Here is an 18,422-nt window from a genome sequence, read left to right as displayed (position 1 = left end):
CCAGCAGAACCCCACGCTCCGCACGCAACACCCCAATTCACCAGCAGAAGCCGTCCCCCACCTTCTCCATCCCATCAGGGTTCGCGCTCCCCCTCTGAAGGCGACAACCGAGCTCAGGCCAAGGACCAAACCCATGGCCTGGAGAGAGCCAGGGCCAAACCCGGTTCCACCGGGCTGGCGGTGAGGCGCAGGCTGTAATTACCACCTGCCTGCCAGGGGTTTTTTCGCCCCCACTGCCCTACCCGAGAGGAACTGAGCAGCTGCCAGCAATTAAAAGTAGTTAGCAGTTCCCATGCTATTTTAACCATTTCTAGGCAGCCACGGTAGCCCCTTCGCCCTTGGTGGAAGAGAGCGGTTCTCGCTGTCGTCCAGCTCATTGCAGCCCTGCTCGCGGAGATGCGGCAACGCTGCGCTCCATCGTAACGCAGCTTGGCTGAACTTGGGGTTGTCTCATCTCCTGGGTGCCCCTCCGGTGGCGTTTAAACCATCGCGTGGAAAACTGCAGCCTCGCCGCTCCCAAGTTTGCAAACCTGTAAGTTCGTTTTCGGTTCCTTTGCGAGAAGGAGGCGTACAGGTATTGGGGAGTAGTTGCAGGATTATATCCTTCGATGTGTGATTTTATTTTTAATATTTTTTTTTTTGGGGGGGGGGGGGGGTGGTGCGTGTCTGGCTTTTTTTTAATACTCCCGCAGGTCTATTCTGCAGCCTGGGTTGGCGGGGACGTAGCAGTCCGTTCCGTGCTCCTACGGCACTCCCATCGCTAGGAGCAAAATCACGCGGTTTTTTTTCACGCCTTCAAGTCTTTTTCGCGGCGTGTTTCTCTCCTCGGCGGGCACAGCGGGGTACGGCCACGCCGGGGGGGGGGGGGGGGGGACCGGGAGGATGATGATCCGGTTCCCCGGGGGCCTCTCGCATCTCAGCGAGGGGAAAACCCAGCGCCGACCGCGTTGCGGGGCTCCCCCTTGTGCCCGCACATCCCCACTACAGACCGAGCTCCGCCGGTTGGGATTTAACGCTGGTTTTTAATTTTTTTTATATTTTTTAAATTTTTTTTTTTTTTTTCCCCCCATCCCTGCCTCGCAGTCCATCTCCCGGCTCGGCTTTGTGTCTCCTCCCGTCCCCCCCCCACCCCATTTCACCATCTCGCCTGCCCGAGGCGGTGATGAAGGAGGGGGGGGTGGGGGGTGGCTGAGACCGGGCGCAGCTCATCGCAGGCACGGCGCCGGGGCCGCCCCCCGTTCCGCCCCCTCCCCGGGGGCCGCTCCCCGCTCCGCCCCGCTCGGCGCCGGGCAGCCCGGCAGTGTGTGGCGAGGCGGGCGGGCAGGCAGCGCCGCTCCGCTCCGCTTCTCTCTTTCTCTTTCTCCCTTTCCCGGCCCCCGCCGCCGCCGCCGCCATGCCGCCTCCCCCCGGTCCCCGCCGCTCCGCCGCTTTCTTCATCCTCATCTTCATCTTCCTCCCGCTGCTGCTCCGCCGGGCGCTGGCCGCCGCAGGTAAGGGGGAGCCGGGGGAAGGGGGGGGGGCAGAAGTTTTGGTGGGGGGGGTGGGTAGCGTGTCCTGCTCCTTCCTTCCTCTCCCCCCCACCCCCAAAAAAAAAAAAAAAAAGTTCACTGCGGTTTACCTTTTTTTTTTTAGGGGCAACTCCAGGGGGGGTCCAATCTTGGGGCGTTTATTTCCTTCCCTCTTTTTTTTTTTTTCTTTCTTTTTTTTTTTTTCTTTTTTTAATATAAAGGTTGAGGGGGGTGCAGGGGAGCGCAGGTTTGGGCCGGGGGAGCTGAGCCATCCTCGGGGCCGGGGGATGCTCCGGGGGATGCGGGCTGGCAGCGCCGCCCGCCCTGCCCCGCCGCTGCCGCCTGCTGATATTTTTATATATATATATATTTATTTTTTTTTTTTCTTTCCTTGGGAAAAGCAAAACAAACCCAGCCCTGTTTGTAGTGTCGCCGGCTGTGATTCCTCAGCGGGTCAAATAAGTTAATTATTCAGCTTGGATTTTTTTTTTTTTATCTGCCTTTTGATAAACCGAGCTATTGATGGCCAAGCAGCTAAGTGGTCTTTTCCTATGGCTCTTCAAAGTTTCCTGTGCGCAACCCAATCTTGTGATTGAGATGCACTTAAATCCAGCCCTTCCGTTGGTAATCCCTGCCACAGACAATAAACAGAGGCGCGTCTCTCCTGCTGCCCTCTCTCGTTAGGACTCCTGTGATCAAATTCAGCTTTTCCGCTATATTTCACACACCACCACCCCCCCAGCAACTCCTGAAAATCCTCTGCGGCTCAGGACTTTGTCCTTTGTCATCCTCCGACGGTGGCAAAGCGAAGGTGCCGGTGTTTATCCTCCAGGTAGAACAAGATGTCTTCAAGTGTAGAGCTCGGAAGCGGAGCCCTATAAAGTTTGGTGGCTTTTTAGAGGTTTGGTACCTCTACCCCAACCATAAGCATCGGGGCTCCGGTGATGGGCAAGGTCGGCATCCCCATGGGAACTCGGGAGGAGAGCCCATCGCCCGCTTCCCACACCTTGTGGCAAGGGCTCGAGGACGCGGCGCGTAGCGCAGATCGGTCTTGGTAGTAGTTAAAAGCGTCTCCTGACAAGCTGATTTTCTAGGAAAATGAACCAAGCCTTCTTTTCTGAAGCGTAATTAAGGTGACGAGGAATTTTGGGGAGGGAGCTTAATGAGATTAATATTTTTTCCGCCTCCGTCACACAAAGATCTAGTGTGTTTCGGCAAATGGAAAACAGAAATGGCACTATTGACTTGCTCGGTGGCCTGGACGTTGCTGCAGCAGCATCCTCCAGCCAGAAGAAACTCTCCTTTGCTGGCAAGGGAGAGGTTTGAGACCTGGCAACTGGTGGGCAGCGAGGGGACCTGCGACTCGGCACGGCGTGGGATGCTGTGGATGGCAGGGAGCTGGGAAGGCTGGATTAGCCAGGCTGCTGTGGGTCAGGGTTTAGCTGTGGCCGAGCAGCCTGGGGATGCTGGGGGGGGGGGGGGGAGATGTTGGCTGAGTTGGTGGTACGGGACCCCCGTGCCTGGCTCTGTCCCGCGCAGGGATTGCATGCACCAAGTTCACGCAGGGGTTGAACTCCAACTGGGCAGGAGGGAAAAGCAAAAAACAAGTTTGACCTGACCAAGCTGGATCAGTTTGAGTCTGGGGAGCTTTCTGAAGGCACGCTGTTAATCTGGCATACGTAAATGTGTATACAAAGTTTTTAGCTGTAGAGCTATAATTAGTGTTTCTCCAGGAGTGTTGTGCAGAGATTGCATGTGATGATGCAGAGGAGGGAGCCAAGGTGGGTGCTGAGCCCCGTGCCTGGTTTTGAGGAGGGAGGGAGGGAGGGAGAGACATCGCCTGGGAAATAATTTTTAATAACAGAGAATGTACATATTGTTCGTGTCGGGTTTTGCAACGAGGCGGGGGGGAGACGTGTCGTTTCGGACCGGGGTTTGGAACGCCGAAGCGGTCGGCCCGCTCACCGCCCGGACCGCTGCGGTGCTCTCCTCCGCTCCTGGGGGAACCCCAGCTCCCACCCGCGGCCTCCCAATCCCGGGACTTTGCCTGCGGGGCTGCTCGCCGGGCTTCGTTCTGCTTGTGTGTGCTACTCCCGATAGGAAAACAACTTGGGGTGAGGATTTCGAGCTTGCTTGAGGGCCTTTCCCAACGAGGCCAGCTGTGCAGAAGGGCTGCCAAAATCCGGAGGGTGATGCTGGATGGCGGGCTTAGCCGACGAGGGCGTTTGCAGAGAGTGTGACGCTGCCGTTCTGGTGAAGGACCGTCCTTCCATCCCTCCGTTGGCGCTACCGTCAGGAAAACACCTGGGAAGGGGATATCGGCACCGGTGTCTCCCACCGGCGTGGGTCACGGGCTCCCGCGCATCGGTGGCAGGAGGCTGCCTGCCCGCTGCCGTCGTCGCGAGCGGATGGCCGGGAGAGAGATGCTTGCTCCGAGACCTGTTGCTCATCAGGAAAGCCTCTGCCCTTGCAGGAGGTGGGGGCTTGCTCGCTTGAGGACAGCGGTGCGTGGAAGGATCTGCTCTGTTTTGTGGGTTTTTTTGTCGCCTTCTCCTTTAGCTTCTTGCTTATGGAGCCTACTCTCTTAGAAGTGGGTGCTCTCTGTGCACCGTAGTGGCAGAATGAAATAGTGAAACAAGAAAAAATGGAGAGAAATGGAAAAATGCTACTTTAAAGAAGGCAGGGTCTCTTGGAAGGGGGAGTTGGGGGGTAGGGGAGAAATCCAGATTGCGTTTTCTCTGTTTAAAAAGCAAAAGTGCACCACTGCTGACCCAGCAAGCAGCTTGGAGGGTCCTGCTGTGTCCTTTATCTTCTCTTCTATTTTAAGGTCCCATGGGTCCTTTTGGTGCTGTGCACGCTGGCTCCCTTTCTGTCCCTGTCTTAGCCGTACAGCAATTAAAAAAAAAAAAAAAATTATCTGTATTTTGGGTCAGTTAAGCAAGCCAAGATGATGCAAGGAGCCTGGTTTTGCTTCCGTTTCTAGCAGCAGCAGAGCTTTCAAGTCCTCAGCCCTGTGGCTTTCTCCCTCCCGGCGTGTTTGGGGCCGGAGGGATGAGCCTGCCGGCCCCGTAGGTTATCGGGAGAGTCGGTGAGCTGGGTTTTCCTTGGCAAAAGCCAGGCTCGCAGGCCGGTGCCGGGGAGGCGGCAGGAAAGCGCCGGGCTACGAGGTGAGGACGGAAGGGGCTGGATGGAGTCTGCGAGGAGTTCATTACAGCAGATGTCGGTGCCATAAAGCCACAGGTTCCTGCTGTTTCCTATTCACTTCTATCCTCCCGGCTTTAGCGATGCTAATGCAAGTGAAAACACTTGCCGGAGCGAGGGACGGGGGCATAAATCACCAAGCCTGTTCCTTCTGCCCCCTCCTGCCATCCCACCCGCGTCTCGCCTTGGGAAGCGGGGAGACTAATTCGGGTGCGAGGGATGCCTGAGCCGGCCGCCGTCGGCCCCGCCGTGGCATTTGAAGGCCCGCTGCCTCTGATTTTGGTTTTCCTTAACGAGCAAAGCTGTAATTGGCTGTAATCGGTTGTGTTGTGCAAGCCGCCCCTGCTCCTGAGTCAGAGCGCGGTGGCACCGAGCTGACACAGCCCTGGCCCTATGGATGCTGGGGGGGTGAGGGTCTGGGTCTGGTGGCACGAAGGCTCATTCCTCTTCATCCTGGGGTGAAGGGAGCTCGGGTAATCCTTCCCAGGCTCTGCCAGAGCTCAGGACCTACAGGAAATGTTGTGGGAGATACTTTTCCCCCACCAAACCAGAGCCTTTGTGGCGCTCCAGGAGCGGTGAAGGGGTAGCTGTTGAATGATGTGGCTCCCCACATCAGACCAGGGCACTGGAGGGAAAAAAAAATAAAAAATCCTGTATGACCTGCAGTGGGGTTGCACCAGGGCTGGAAAATGCGGAGCTTTGACTTGGGAGAGGCAGAAGGCCCCATAAAGCTGCTCTGATGTCTGGTTTCACACCCGCCCTCCAAGGGACCTCTCTTGGTGGGAGCCTGGAGGCCCCTGGCTGAATGCAGCACCCTCCCTAACACTCCCTAAATCCTCCGGCTCGCTGTCCCCGCAGCCCTGCAGGCTTGGCTGACGCTTGAATTTTTACTGTCGAGGCAGTTTGGGAGTGTTGGGTTTTCTTTTAGCTTCACGCCGGGGTCCCGGCGCGGAGGGTGATGTTGTTCTCGAGGGTCCCAGCTGGGTTTTGGTTTAAAATCGGTTTTGATCCCGGCGTGGAGCAAAGTGCTAAAAACAGGGGCTGCGTGCGTGGGGGAGGCTGGGGAGCCAGAAGGCAAGCAAAGCATCCCGGCTGCACGGAGTATTATTTTTGAAGCCTCCTGGTTTTTCGGAGGCCTGACTCACGGTGCAGGAATGCGCTGGGCTGGCAGCCCTGGACCTGCTCCTTGGTGGAGGGGAAGAGCTGCCGTCTCCTCCTCCCAAGCCCGTTCCCCATCCCCTCTCCTCCCAAACCGCCGGGCTGGGCTGGTAGCAGCCACATGTTTGCTGAGCTTGGATTTTTAGGGGATTTCTTTTTTTTTTTTTTTTTTTTAACTTTGTTATTTGCTTTTTTCACATAGGGGCTGCTTTTTTTTATTTTTATTTTTTTTTTGAATGGGGCTGGGGCAGCTCTGCGGGTCGTAGCGAGGCACCTTTGGGTTGCAATCGGCTGGTTGGAGGCGAGGGAAAGGCAGAGCGAGCCCGGAGATCAAACGCAAGCCAGGCTGGGAAAGGCTGGGTGAAGCCACGCTGGAAAACGAGGAAAGGGAAGGGAAGCAGGAATTATTTAGCACGGGGCTTGCTCCAGCGTGTCCTGCACTCTGCCTTTAATCTCCTGCGAGTCCCTCCCTGCTGCAGCCCGGCACGGCCCCGCTCAGGTCTCCTTTGCTCCCTGCTGCCTTTGGTGGCTTCTCCCAGACCTGGCTTGGCTCAGTTTTTTGGGGGGGGGCTGTTCCCCGTTGCTGCGAGCTCCTCTGGACCCACACGGGTGTGTTAGATCTGGGTTAGGTTTGTGGTGAAATGCCCAGGGTGGTGGGTCCTGGTCCTCATCCCCAAACTGGGGGTTCAGGTGCTGCTACCCGGTGTAAGTTGGGGGGTGTTGAAGCTGCAAGCCTTAACCCAAACTCTTGGTGGTTGGGAGGGTGCTTTGGGGTAAATCCGGTAAAGGGACCGTCATGACAAGTTTGGCTCCCTGTGTTTCTCAGTGTTGGGCTCCGTGGAGAAATTCAGGTGGGGAAGGGGAGAAAGCAAGCTACCTGCCGCCCTGATGCTGAGCAGCAGGCAGGGCATCTCGCAGCTCAAGAGGAAGAAAGTGTTTTCATCTTTGGTGTGGGCTCTGCTTCCCATCTTTCCTCTCCCCACGAGTCCGGGCTCTGCCGGGTCCTTTGCCTTGCCTGGAGCATCCATGGATGCCACTGTGTCTTCCCTCCTCCTGCTTCAGCCCTCAGCCCCTCTCCAGAGGGGATTGGTGGCCAAGCACCCACTCGTTTTGGTGCTGGGAAATATTCCCTTTTCAGCTAATATGTTGCTGACCTTGGTCTTTGCTCCGAGGAGGAGGAATTACCAGTTCCCAAGGCCTGGGGGTGGCAGCAGAGCCGCCTGGGGCACGTGCGTGGGCTGCGGGGCAGGCACGGTGGAGGCACAGGAGTCCCAAAACTGGGCTTTCCCCGTGAGACAAGGCTTCCTCCTAGAGCTGGATCAGTCCAGGCAAAATATTTATCAGGAGGCGCATCCCATTGCCTGCCATGCAGGGCTTGGTCTGGATGGATGGGGCTGACACTCCCCCAGGATCTAAAAAGCAAACATTTTGAGCCAGTTTTTTCCCCTTTAGCTTTGCTTGCTGGAAGTTAAAGGCAGTGCTGTTTGGGTTTTTTTGTTATTTTGGTTTTTTTTTTTGGGGGGGTGGGGCTGGTGTTTTTTTTAACCCTGGGAGATGGAGGACACAAGCTGAGACACTTATGGAAGAGTAATATACCCGGTTATACAAGAAGCAAACTGAGCAGAGCTCTAGCCTCAAACTTGGAAGCTTTTCTGTGCTTGCATTTGGGGTCTGGGTTACCCCTTTCTCTGGGAGAGTGAGTCCCTTCAGGTAAGGAAGAAGACCTGTATAGATTTGCAGAGCATCTTTGGCGGTCTCCTTCTCCACCTCCATCCCTTTGCCCCACAAGTCTGGTCAGCAGCAGCCTATAACACACATATATACACACGTATAGCACAGCTGCCCTCGCTTCTCTCCCCCGTTTATTCCCGTAAAACCTAGGAGGAGAGAAAGGGCTTATTTGTACCACGACCGATCCTTTCCCTGCTCAAATACCCGGGGCTCCGAGCACGGGCTGTCCTCCTAATCGGTACAAACATTGAGCCAGACACAAAAGTCCGATCCCAGCATCTCTCCTGCTTCTGGGGGGTCCCGCCGGTGTGGTTTCCATAAAGCTCCCATGGGTAACCTTCGCTGCCCCCGCAGCTCCCCTCCTTCACAAGCCTATGCCGAGTGTGAAAGCTGAGGGATTGTTTCCCTTTGAAAGAGCGTGGAAAATCTCATTTGAAGATGTTTAATGCGTATTAGATCCATCTGCCTTTCTGTCGAGCGGAGGCCGCCGCGGGAGGAGAGGCGAGGACTTCTGAGTGCAGATGCCCAGAGCCCAGGTGGGCTTCGGGGCTCTGTGGGAGCGATGCTGTAGGCATCCTCCTCGGCTGGAGGATCCGTGTGGGTGCATTGCATGGAATGTTAGAAGGAGGTGGGGACGGGGGGGGGGAACCCCACAAGACTTCCCCAGAGGTGGAGAAATGCTCTTGGTATTGATGTCACTGCATGCAGGTGCAATTGTTTTGGATGCTTTGGCTTGCCCTGGGGATGGGATTCAGCACACCTTGATATATTGTACCAAATGGCCGTCAGGTGCAGATAAACATCTGTGCGAGAGGGTTTGAGCGCAGAATGGTGCGTGGGGAATGCTCCTGTAAGGCACGATGGTGCTTTTCCCCACCAAGCATCCCTCCCTGTTGAAGTTCTCTGGAGATGGACGTGGTGGCTGTTGATAGGAGCCCTGCAAGGGGGAGGCTTGCGCCGGGCAGGGAGGTGAGAGCACGGCTAAGATGAGACGAAGCTTTTCTCCACCCTGACTTTGTCCTGCTGTTGCTTCATGAGTCTTCCCTTTTGCAGAGTGACTTTCCTCCCCGGGAGAACCCACCAGCCTGGAAATGATCCCCAACCGCCCCCTTCTCGCCACGCTCCCTTCTCGGTTGGCAGCATTTAAACGTCTTTACGTGTTCTTTTCCACAATTTAAATAAGGAGCAGTGTGGGCTGCCCACCTCTGGGGGGGCTCCTGGCTGTACCTGCGTCTCCTGGGGTGGTGGCAGGCTGGAGGGACAAGACGTTGTAAAAACAAACCCAGGCTTCCCGGCTGGGTGGCTCGCGGAGGCGGGAGGCTATTAAAAGGGTTGTGTTGCATTGTATAGCGTGGGAGTTTTCCTTAGGCAGGAGGTTAGAGAGCCCAGAAACTCCTCAGGACAGATTTAAATGGGAGAAGGGACACGCCTGGGTGCAGTGTTGCTGTCTCCTCCTGTCTGAGGTTGCTGTCAGCGAGTGTCCTCAATGCTTTCTAGGCTGTGAGGTTTTGGGCTTATTCGCCAACAGCGGCACGCGTGGGCGCATCCACCCAGCAGCGGCTGAAGGCACCAAGAAGGTCCTCAGCAGAAGACCTCGCTTCATCGACCGTCCGGTTTTCCAATGGACTCGCCTGATGTGCCGGGAAGTTGTAGTTCTTCCTTCGGATGATTCTGACTGCTGGTTGGAGGACTGAAAGCAACTGGGATGGAGGAACAGGGATTCGGATGGTGACCGCTGGTTGGAGGACCGAGAGCAATTGGGATGGAGGAACAGGGCTTCGGAGGGTTTTATGGAGGTGGATGAACAGAGCTTCCTTCTACTGGGTTGACTGGCTCTGCCTCTCTACCATCTTGAGGGGAGGTCTCGTCCCCGCCTTGAGTGGTCTGTGAGCGGGGGCTGATCTCCTCTGCGTGCCTCTTATCCCCCGTGGAGACCTCACCATCCTACGCCATCGCCCGGCTGCGTTATTGGCTCTCTCTGTTTGGGTTGGCTTGAAGAACAGAAGGAGGGTGTTTTCCAGGAGCCAGAAAGTGGTTGCTATTTAAAACAACCAAAAAAAAAAAAAAAAAAAAGCGGTCTGCTGCTTGCTTTTCATCCATCTAGCCAAATGGAGCCGAGCAAGCATCCCCACCCTCACCTGGAGGGGCATCTCTGAAGGCTTTGCAGGGCCTGCGAGCGAAGCTAGTAATTAGCGCTGGTCATGAGGGTGGATCTTGCAACGTGGCTGTGCTGTCTGCTGTGGTCTGGCCTGGGGCCATCGCCTCGTTTCGGATGGCCGCTGCCCAGGTGTGGGATCCCAGCAGCCTCCCTCCACCCCTGTTTATCCCAAACAGGCTGGGGATGCCGCTCGGGGTGCGGGTACCTTCGCCTCCCCGCCTGGCGCGGCTGTTTTTACGGTTGCTGGATGGTGCTGTGGTGTTGCTGCGCTGCAAAATTATTTTGAAGGTTTTTCTTTCCCCCTTGACAGACGTGAAATGTAAAGACGTGCTTAAAATGAAAGCATGGCTCCTAAGTCCAATTACGCAGCAATTAAAAGTAATCGGCGGTCTGGGTCGCTGCATCGGAGACTAGGCTCGTTGAAGGGTTTTCTCTTCCAGCCTATCTTGGAGAAGCTTAAATGTCCTGGCTCTTCTGCTTTCTGGGACCTGACCGGAGGACATCTTCCTAGAGCGGGTCAAGTATTGCTGAAAATCTGCATTCGGCTGGAAGTAAGCGGCTCCCAGTGCTCAGGAGCTCCTCGCTGGGGCTGTGGCATCCCTATGGGACTCCGTAGGGTCTCCGCTGAGTTGCACCAGTCTGTCCGCTTTGGGGACACGGCGTCGCCACTGGGTGCGTGCCCAGCTCTCTCGGAGCTGCTGGGGCCGCAGGCTAATGCTTTGGGCTGGAAGGAAGAAGAGGTAGCAATTGGGGCTCCTTTGCAATCTCCACCCATGCGTTTATTTTCCACCGGAGTCTGCGGTTCCTCTCGTCCTCCCCTGGTCTTTAGGAAGAGATACTTGACTCGGTTGTGGAAGCATGTTTTCCTGGAGGACGCGCGATGCCTGCTGTGCATCATTTTGGCTGCTTTTTTACAGTCGGAGCCCTGCAAACGCCGCCTTCCATGCTCCAGCGTCGGCACTAAAGGGATTTGTTTCAGGAGAGAGGATTTGGCTGCACGGCTGTGCAGCACGGAGCTGCTCGGTTGACCGGGGTCCAGAGTGTGATGAAGCCAGGGTGCGGGCTGCCAAGGGCTATAAAACTTACGTTCTCCCCCTTCGCAGTCCCTCTTTTTTCACGTGGGTCTATGCTAAATGATTTGCTACTGGTGAATGACTAGTCTGTGCTTGGGTGAAGCAAGCAAGGCTGGGAGGCGCGGCCGTGGAGGCTTTGCACGTTAAAATCCCGTGGTGTCATAGTCCAGGGATCCCGGTTTTGGATTGCAGGAGTTACAGCCCTGTGGTTAATCCCTATCCTGGGTCATGGGTACTTCAGCTACCCTGTTTTATATATACATATATATATGTATAAAACAAGGTATGGAGGCACCTATTTCAGACTCTAAAATTTATACACCAAGATAAAAATGTTGGCTCTGCCCAAAGCTGGAAAAGCGAGCTCCAAAAGCTGGGAAGAGGGTTGGGTTTTGTTTGGGCTGAACAGTGACTAACAAGAGTTGAGTTTTTAAAACAAATGCTTGGGATAAACTGGTTATGCAAACTGGGGCGAATTGGGCAGGTTCCTTTGTAGTTTACAACAAAACCCCGGGAGTCTGGGGCGTGTTGGGGCTGGTCCTGCCGGGGATGGAAAAACCCACGCACCGGCTTTGCAGACAGGGTCCCAGCCGATCGGGAAGGATCCCGGGGGATACGTGGTAGGAAAGGCCACAGGTTACTGCGGGGCCTCATCTGTCCAGCTAAAACCTTGAGTAACGCCAATGCTAAAAACACAACGGGTCAAAAATAGATGATGCTTTTTTTAAAGTGTGGTTTTCTAATACCTGCTAAGAGGAATTCATGCTGTGCTCAGCTCCAAGAAACTGTCAGGCTTGCTGGTCCTGTGCCGCCAAAAATATATAAATTCAGAGGATCTTTGGGGTTTTTTGCCGCAGCATTCATCGGCCGCGGCCGGGAGGATGGTGTCGGATACGCAGGCGCGCCAGCAATGCTCGGTATGCTTTGCAAAGGCAGTCGGGCTTGCAGACCACAAGGCTTCTGGTTTCTATCACAGCCTGTGCTGTTTTGGCCAGGGGCATCCATCTATCTGTCCCTCTGTCCATCCCACAGCGCTCCCAGGCTCTGTGAGGCTCCCCTCGAGTGTGGTGCTTTAAGGACGCTAGGAAAAAAAGCAGCGGGTATGAGGGCCCTTGTGAATTTTTCACTTCATCCCGTGATGCGAGCCGGGGGAAGGCGATGCCTTGCTTGTCCGTAAGGCAAAGTAATGCTCCGTAAAAATCCCTCTCACCAGCGCCCGCTGGATCGGTCTTCTGGGCTGAACAAAAACCAGCTTAGGCTGCCGTCGTCTCTTAGTGGGGAAAAGCCCGGCTGCTGGATGAAGCAGAAAATGAGATGAAAACTGCCTAACAGGAGAAGAAAGATGATTTTTGCACGCGGGGAGGGGGGGAAAAGAGGAGGTGAAGTTGCCGCTTAACCCGGTCGGCAGCCTGTGCCTGCCCTTCGAGCATCCTCTGACCGCCGGCACCCGGCGGTGCCTTGGCGTCGCTGTGCCCGTTGGCCGTCCCCACATCCTAAGGGCTCGCTGCTGTTTTCCCCTTTTCTCCTGCTGGCGGAGAGGGATGAGGCTGGAGGCTTGAGCAGGGTGGCTTTTCGGTGGTCCCCGGCCGGCTGGGGAAGGCAAAGCTCCGTTTGCAGAGCGGGTTTTTGTTGTGCGCGCGTTCGCTGCCTCCCCCTTTCCGTCTCCATACCCCAATGACATACTGGCTCTGTTTTCATTAGTATTTATGGACTGGCTATAAGGGGATGCGGTGGATCCAGCCAGGCTGTTAATGACCCCTGCATGAAATAGCAAAGCCCACTTAGCGGTCTCGGCCGAGGGGTTTTACTGCGGCCTCTCCCGGTCTGCCTGTGCTCCAATCCTTCCCTTAAAGAGAGACGGGGAGGGCTGCCGGCACGATTTCGCGCTTGAAGAGAAAAGGGCTTGGATTTGTGTGCCTATGGGAGGTGGGGGAAGGAGAGCGTGTGTGAGGGTATGGAAAGTATAGGGGGGAGAATGCAAACCATATGTTTCTGCGAGGGTCAAGTTGCAGAGCTAAAACCAGCGGGGAAGCAAAAGAAGCCGGAGTCCTGCAGTTTGGCTGCGCTTTGCAACCCGGTAGGTGTGGGGGGGGATCCAGCGTGGCCTGCTGAAGGATGATTTTAAAAAATAAACCCACCCTAAAAGTTGATTCGGGTCCCTGCCTGGCACTTTGCAGTGTCGCAGCTGTCCCGTGTATTTAGGGCTGGGGTCCAGGACCGTTTCCAAGCCCTTGGGGCTCCTGTAAATAAATGGTGGGGATGCTGGGAAGAAGCTTCTCGGGGTTGCCCTGAGTTCATGGCGTTCGCAAGCTTGATAGGAAGTCGAGGGAAGAAACTTTTTTGCGGGGAAGGGAGTGCCTTCAGCTTGCTGGAAAAGCAAGGTTGATGTTGTGCCACGCGCCACGGCTGTCCTTGCGTTCTCCTTCCAGCTACGGAGAGGAGAGTCGGATGAAAAGATCCATTTTCCCTTCTCGGAGTGGAAAAAGTTATGTGCAGGCAGCCCAGAGACTTGTATAGACTTCAGACCCAAGCGATGTGAGCTGGATTGAAATGCTTTTAAAAAGAAACCCGAAAATAGGGGGACCAGCGAGCAAACTTTTTTAGCAAACTTTTTTAGCAGGGAGACATCTTTTGTTTCCAAAACTAAAGGCACGGAGACAATAGATATCTGATTCCCGGACCGGCTCTATGGAGCTGTTTGCAACCTGTCAGCTTGGTAACCATCTGCTTGCAGCCCGCAGGGACCGTGCTATATATGGGACGCGGGAGGAGAGAGGCATTGCCGTGACCCCCCCGGGGAGCAGCCGTGGGCTCCAGCCCCTCCGCAGAAGGGACTGCGGGGCACAGCATCTCCTTGGCCCATGCACCAAGAGGAGCTCCTGCACCTAAGATACCAAAAATCCCGATGGATTTATTTTGTGGTTATCTGGCTTATTTCAGGGTTTTTTTTTGTTTGTTTGTTTGGGGGAGATTTCTTTTTTTTAGCTTAATTTCCTAAAAAAATCCAGATTTTTTTTTTTTTTTTTTTTGCAGTTGTGCTGTTTGTGTGTCTGCAGCCCTCCCCCTCTTTGACTCAGAAGTAGATGTCTCGCAATTAAGCGCCTGCCTGATTAGGAAATTAGCAATAAAGTTTTTATCTAAGAGAGCTGGTTGGCCAGTGAGAGGGATCTATTAATATCCCACTAAAAAAAAACCCAACAGCATAACACTTGCCACCTACTATTGGGGAACACAAACGCCACGTGGGCGTGAGTATTTTGAGCAGCAGATCTATAGGAAAAGCAGGTTTTGTTGTGCCGCTTAAGGGACCGCATCACTTGAGCTGAGCTGGGGTACCTCGAAATCAATGAAGGACTGAGAAAAAGGTTGGAAAAACCTTAGGCAAGGTGAGAGAAGTGCTGAAAGGATGCCTTCAGGTCACGGCAAAAAGACGCTAGTTGGCAGATGACCTTTATTTGTTGTGGAAGGAAATGGTCCTTCGCTAATGATGGTTAAGTGGCTGAGAGCATCCTACCCCTGGGTCAGCAGGGGAGAGATGGGGAGGGAAGGAAAAAAGGATGGGCTTCCTTGTAGCCTACACACACGCTTTGGAAGAAATTGCTTGGCATGTTCGATGTGGCAGTTTCTTGGAACTTGCTTTGCCAGCACGTGTAAAGAAAAAAAGAGTTTAGAAGGCATTTATGTGAACTGCAGGGTCTAACGGCTGGAGGAGTTTGGGTTACTTCAGACCTCTGGGTCAAGGGTATTCTGCAGCTTTGGCTTTTCATGTTTTTGGGGAGCAGGAGTCTCTGACCTCTCTGAAAATGGAGCATCAAGGGGAAAGATGAGGGGAAAAGAGCATCTTCCCGTAAGCATCCTGCCAGCCGCTTCTGCAGGTCCTGAGGATCTCTGTGGGGTTTGATCTGGCTGGCATTTGTCCCTAGATAAGTGCCATAAGAAACCTGGCCCTTGCTTCACCGCCAGGGTGGCCTCCTGACTCGTCCCAGCTGTGGTGGGTTGACCCTGGCTGGATGTAGGTGCCCACCAAAACTGCTCTATCGCTCCCCTCAGCTGGTCAGGGGAGAGAAAAATATAACAAAAAGCTCGTGGGTCGAGGTGGGGACCATGTTATTTGTAGAGACAGTCTCAGTGCAGTGCAGAAGGCGGCTTGAGAAACCATGAAGAGGTTCTCGGGAAGGTGGTGAAAATGAGAAGCTGGAGTTAGGAAAGCAAAAGCGTGTCTTCTTCCCGTACCAGGATGTTTATTCCAGATAAAACACAGATGCAGAGAGATGGCATCCCTTTTAATTTTAAAAAATTCAACCCCAAACCTCTATTTTGAAGCTGCTGAGAATGTGACTGCCCCTTGTGATGTTTCACAGCTGAGATCATTTCTGGCTGAGTTAAATCCACTCTGGAGGTTTCAGTCTCAATCCGGCTGTATGGGTGAGCTCAGAATCTGGATTTTTACGGGGGTGGAGGGGGGATCTCAATTATTTTAGACCAAAAAGTAAAATAAAGCTATGGAGAAGCATCAGTGAAGAGAAGACTTTCAGGTTTGGGGTGAATTGTGATCTGGAGCTGCTCTGCTTTAACTGTAATTTTGCGCATACAGGTAAGCGAAACAAGAAATGCAGAGCATTTGCTAAAAGAACATTAGCAAAAGCTGGAAGGAATTGCTCTTCTTTTCAGAAATAGGCAATAGGCATTATTTTTGGAGTAATTAAATTTCACGAGTGCTTATTTAGAAAGACATTTAGTCCGTTCACTGTATTAAAGACTTTTAGAGAAGATAATAAGTCCAAGGCAAGCAGGCTGCCTCTGGGAGCAACCGAGACTCAGAGCAAGGCTTTAATTTCGGCGGTGTATCAGTGTAATAGTATTGTTTATAAGCTTCTCTTGCCACATGAAAGCAACGTTGCATTATCCTGGTTGGTCCTAAAAGCGGCGAACCAGCCAGAAGAGGCCTGATTACAGAGCAGCAGCTCTTTCTTCCCATCACTACAAAAGAATAGACAATAGAAACCGGGATCCAGTTTTAGCTCCAGTAACGCAATGCCCTCCTTCTGGTGGTCATGTCACATGCTGCCTGAGTAATTCCCATCCCTGTTCTGCCTGGAAAACCGGCCTCGGAGGGAGGGAGCAATGGCTTTGGGTGGGTGATGCTGGCATCGGGCGCCCTGCTGCGGGTGCAGGCTGGTGGAGATGGTGCTGCGGGTGGACTTTGGATGAGGCACGGAGCTGCAGGTTTGGGGAAGGAGGTGGCCTTCGACGTTCGTAGGGCCGGCAGTGCTGCGGAGCTGGGGGGTTGTTGGTTGGGGGGGGGGGGCCATCGCTCCTAGAAATGGGGAGCAGTTTGGCTGGAGCCTGGGGCTGGCTTGGAAGACTTGAGCCTGAGGCGTTGGAAGAAGAGCTTGCAATGGAAGACTTGAGCCTGAGGCGTTGGAAGAAGAGCTTGCAAAGCAGCTCTGGGGTCACTATTTGCTCGAGCCGTAAGCTTGTCATCCGTGCACGGGGGGGGACAAAGGCATGGCAAATGTGGATTTTTAATTTTTTCCTTCAACAAGAATAACTGACTCGACCTGTGGGTAGGTGCGGGACGTGCAGGGCAGCCGGGAGCTGCACAGCCTCCCTTTTGGCCGTGGTTCCTGTGGGTCAGGTTCCCGTATAGCTGCATCTTGTGCTGCTTCTCGCCTTTCTAAGGTAGTTTGGAAATAGGACAGGGTTTTGTTTCCAGCTTGTTTTGTGTCACTTGGCTTCTCCAGCTTGGGCGATCCTCATGGGATTTGACAGGTGACTGGAGAGCGAGTGACTGCTAAGGAGGAGAAGGGGGACCCCTCTGAGGTTGTGTTGAAAACTCCATCGTTGCACAAGATGTGGAGAAAACTCCTCTGGGGGGGTCATTTCTTAAAAAGCAGCTACAAATCACAGCTGGCTTGCTTTGACCAGGCATTCCCGAAGAGCTGGATGTGAAACCGGTGCAGAGAGAAACCCGCAGCGGAAACTTCCCAGCGCTTTGTACCTCGGACAAAGAGTTGGTTTGGAGTTACAGGGAAGAAAAGGAGTGCGGTTGGGGTGGGGGGGAAGGTGTTGTAAGATGGGTATTGGGACTGGGACATAGCGGGGGAGGCAAATGGGGCCCTAATGAGCAAATATGTTGTTGGGGATGATTGAGGACGCTGACCTGGGGGGGGGGGGGGGGGGGGGGGCGGGAATATCTCACTAGCCTGGTAGTGGTATGGATGTTGATTTTTCCCACTTCTCTGCAGCTTTAAACATGCAGGAGACAAACTCTCCCTGGATGCCTTGGTGGCAGGAGATGGGTGCCCCACCATCAGCATCCTCCTGCTTAGCCCCCAGGAGTGTGTGCCAGGGATGCCGCCTGTCCTGCAGATGAACCCCAGACCTGTGGCCACCCCCCAGCCTTTGGCCTCTGGTTTTCTTTAACCTTATTTTCCCCCCGCTCATTCAGTTTGCAGTTAGGAATACCTTTTATGTGCTGAAGACTTATGGTTCAGCCTGAATGTTATCAGTGCGGTGTCTGATAAGTTTTCTGCCTCGAAGCCCTGGGGAAGCGCCTGTTCAGGGTCGCTGCAATGGATTTTCCTCCTCTTTCCCAGCTGCCTAAGAATAGTGTGATTTTTATGTACTCCTTAACTGAACGGAATTACTTTCATCAGTGGAAAGAAAAATGCACGTCCTAGCCAGCATTGTCCATAAAGGCTTGTGATGCCTCTCCCTGCTTTCATAAATTCATAAATGGGTGGCAGGATGTGGTGTTAGGAAAGAATAAATCTCTGATTATTCGGATGAGCTTGGACCGTATGAAGAATGTGGCAGGGGAAGGATAAAGGGTTTGTCTCGGTGGGTTGCGGAGCTGATGGTCTGATCGTAGATATGGAGATGATTGAGGGTGGTGGTGGTGGAGAGGCACGATGGTTTTATGTGGATGGCGTAAAGGCGGAGCGGTGGAGGCACCAGGACACCGTGTTTTGTGAGAGGAGAGATGCTGAAGCATCCCTTTGACTAAACAGGCTCGCGATGGGGCTTGGCGCCGACCGTCCTCTGACGGCTGCGAGAGGTGAAGTGCGATGCTCAAAGAGAAGGGTTTTTCCCCAAGCTGACTTCTTGCCGCTCCTCTTCCCACCCCGCTGCTGGGTCTGGCTGGTGCAATGTGGTTGCGGAGCTGGGATTGAGGAGAGCATCCCCAGGACCCCGCTGCATAGGGGGGTGTCAGTGAAATTTTTGTCTCTACCACCCATTGGGATGTGGCTGGAGGGATCTGTGATTTAAAACGGTGTCAAAATAGGCATTTGGGGCAGCTTTGCCCAGGCAAAGTGAGGATGTGGCACTTCTGGAGCACCCGCTGCCCAAAACCACGGCACTCGAGAGCTAAAACATACACGGTGGGGGATTGTGCCGCCCTCCTGCCCCTACAGGGAGGGCGATAAAGGGGTCCCTGTTGTAATTCGGTAAGGCTGGAGGAGGTACCGCATGGCGTGGGATGCCGAGCATCTATGGAAGAAGCAGCCTTGTGTGCATTAATCAAAGAGCCTGCAGCTCCCCTTTCGAGCTGTAATAGCCAGAGCTGAGCGAGTCAATCCATATCTATTT

General features: G+C 54.2%; 1 protein-coding gene across 2 annotated transcripts in view; it reads left to right on the top strand.

Moving 5' to 3' along the window:
* The first annotated feature begins 1,343 nt into the window (after positions 1-1,343).
* UNC5B (unc-5 netrin receptor B) overlaps positions 1,344-18,422 on the top strand; it is a 56,197-nt gene continuing 39,118 nt past the window's right edge. For both annotated transcript variants that reach the window (XM_049811028.1, XM_049811027.1), the window contains exon 1: positions 1,344-1,490. In XM_049811028.1, the coding sequence (XP_049666985.1) occupies positions 1,394-1,490 (97 nt within the window). In that variant the 5' untranslated portion in view covers positions 1,344-1,393. The remainder of the gene's footprint in view (positions 1,491-18,422) is intronic.

Source organism: Accipiter gentilis, chromosome 9 (genome assembly GCF_929443795.1).
Source record: "Accipiter gentilis chromosome 9, bAccGen1.1, whole genome shotgun sequence".
Classification (NCBI taxonomy): Eukaryota; Metazoa; Chordata; class Aves; order Accipitriformes; family Accipitridae; genus Astur; species Astur gentilis.
This window is presented reverse-complemented; position numbering and strand designations above follow the sequence as displayed.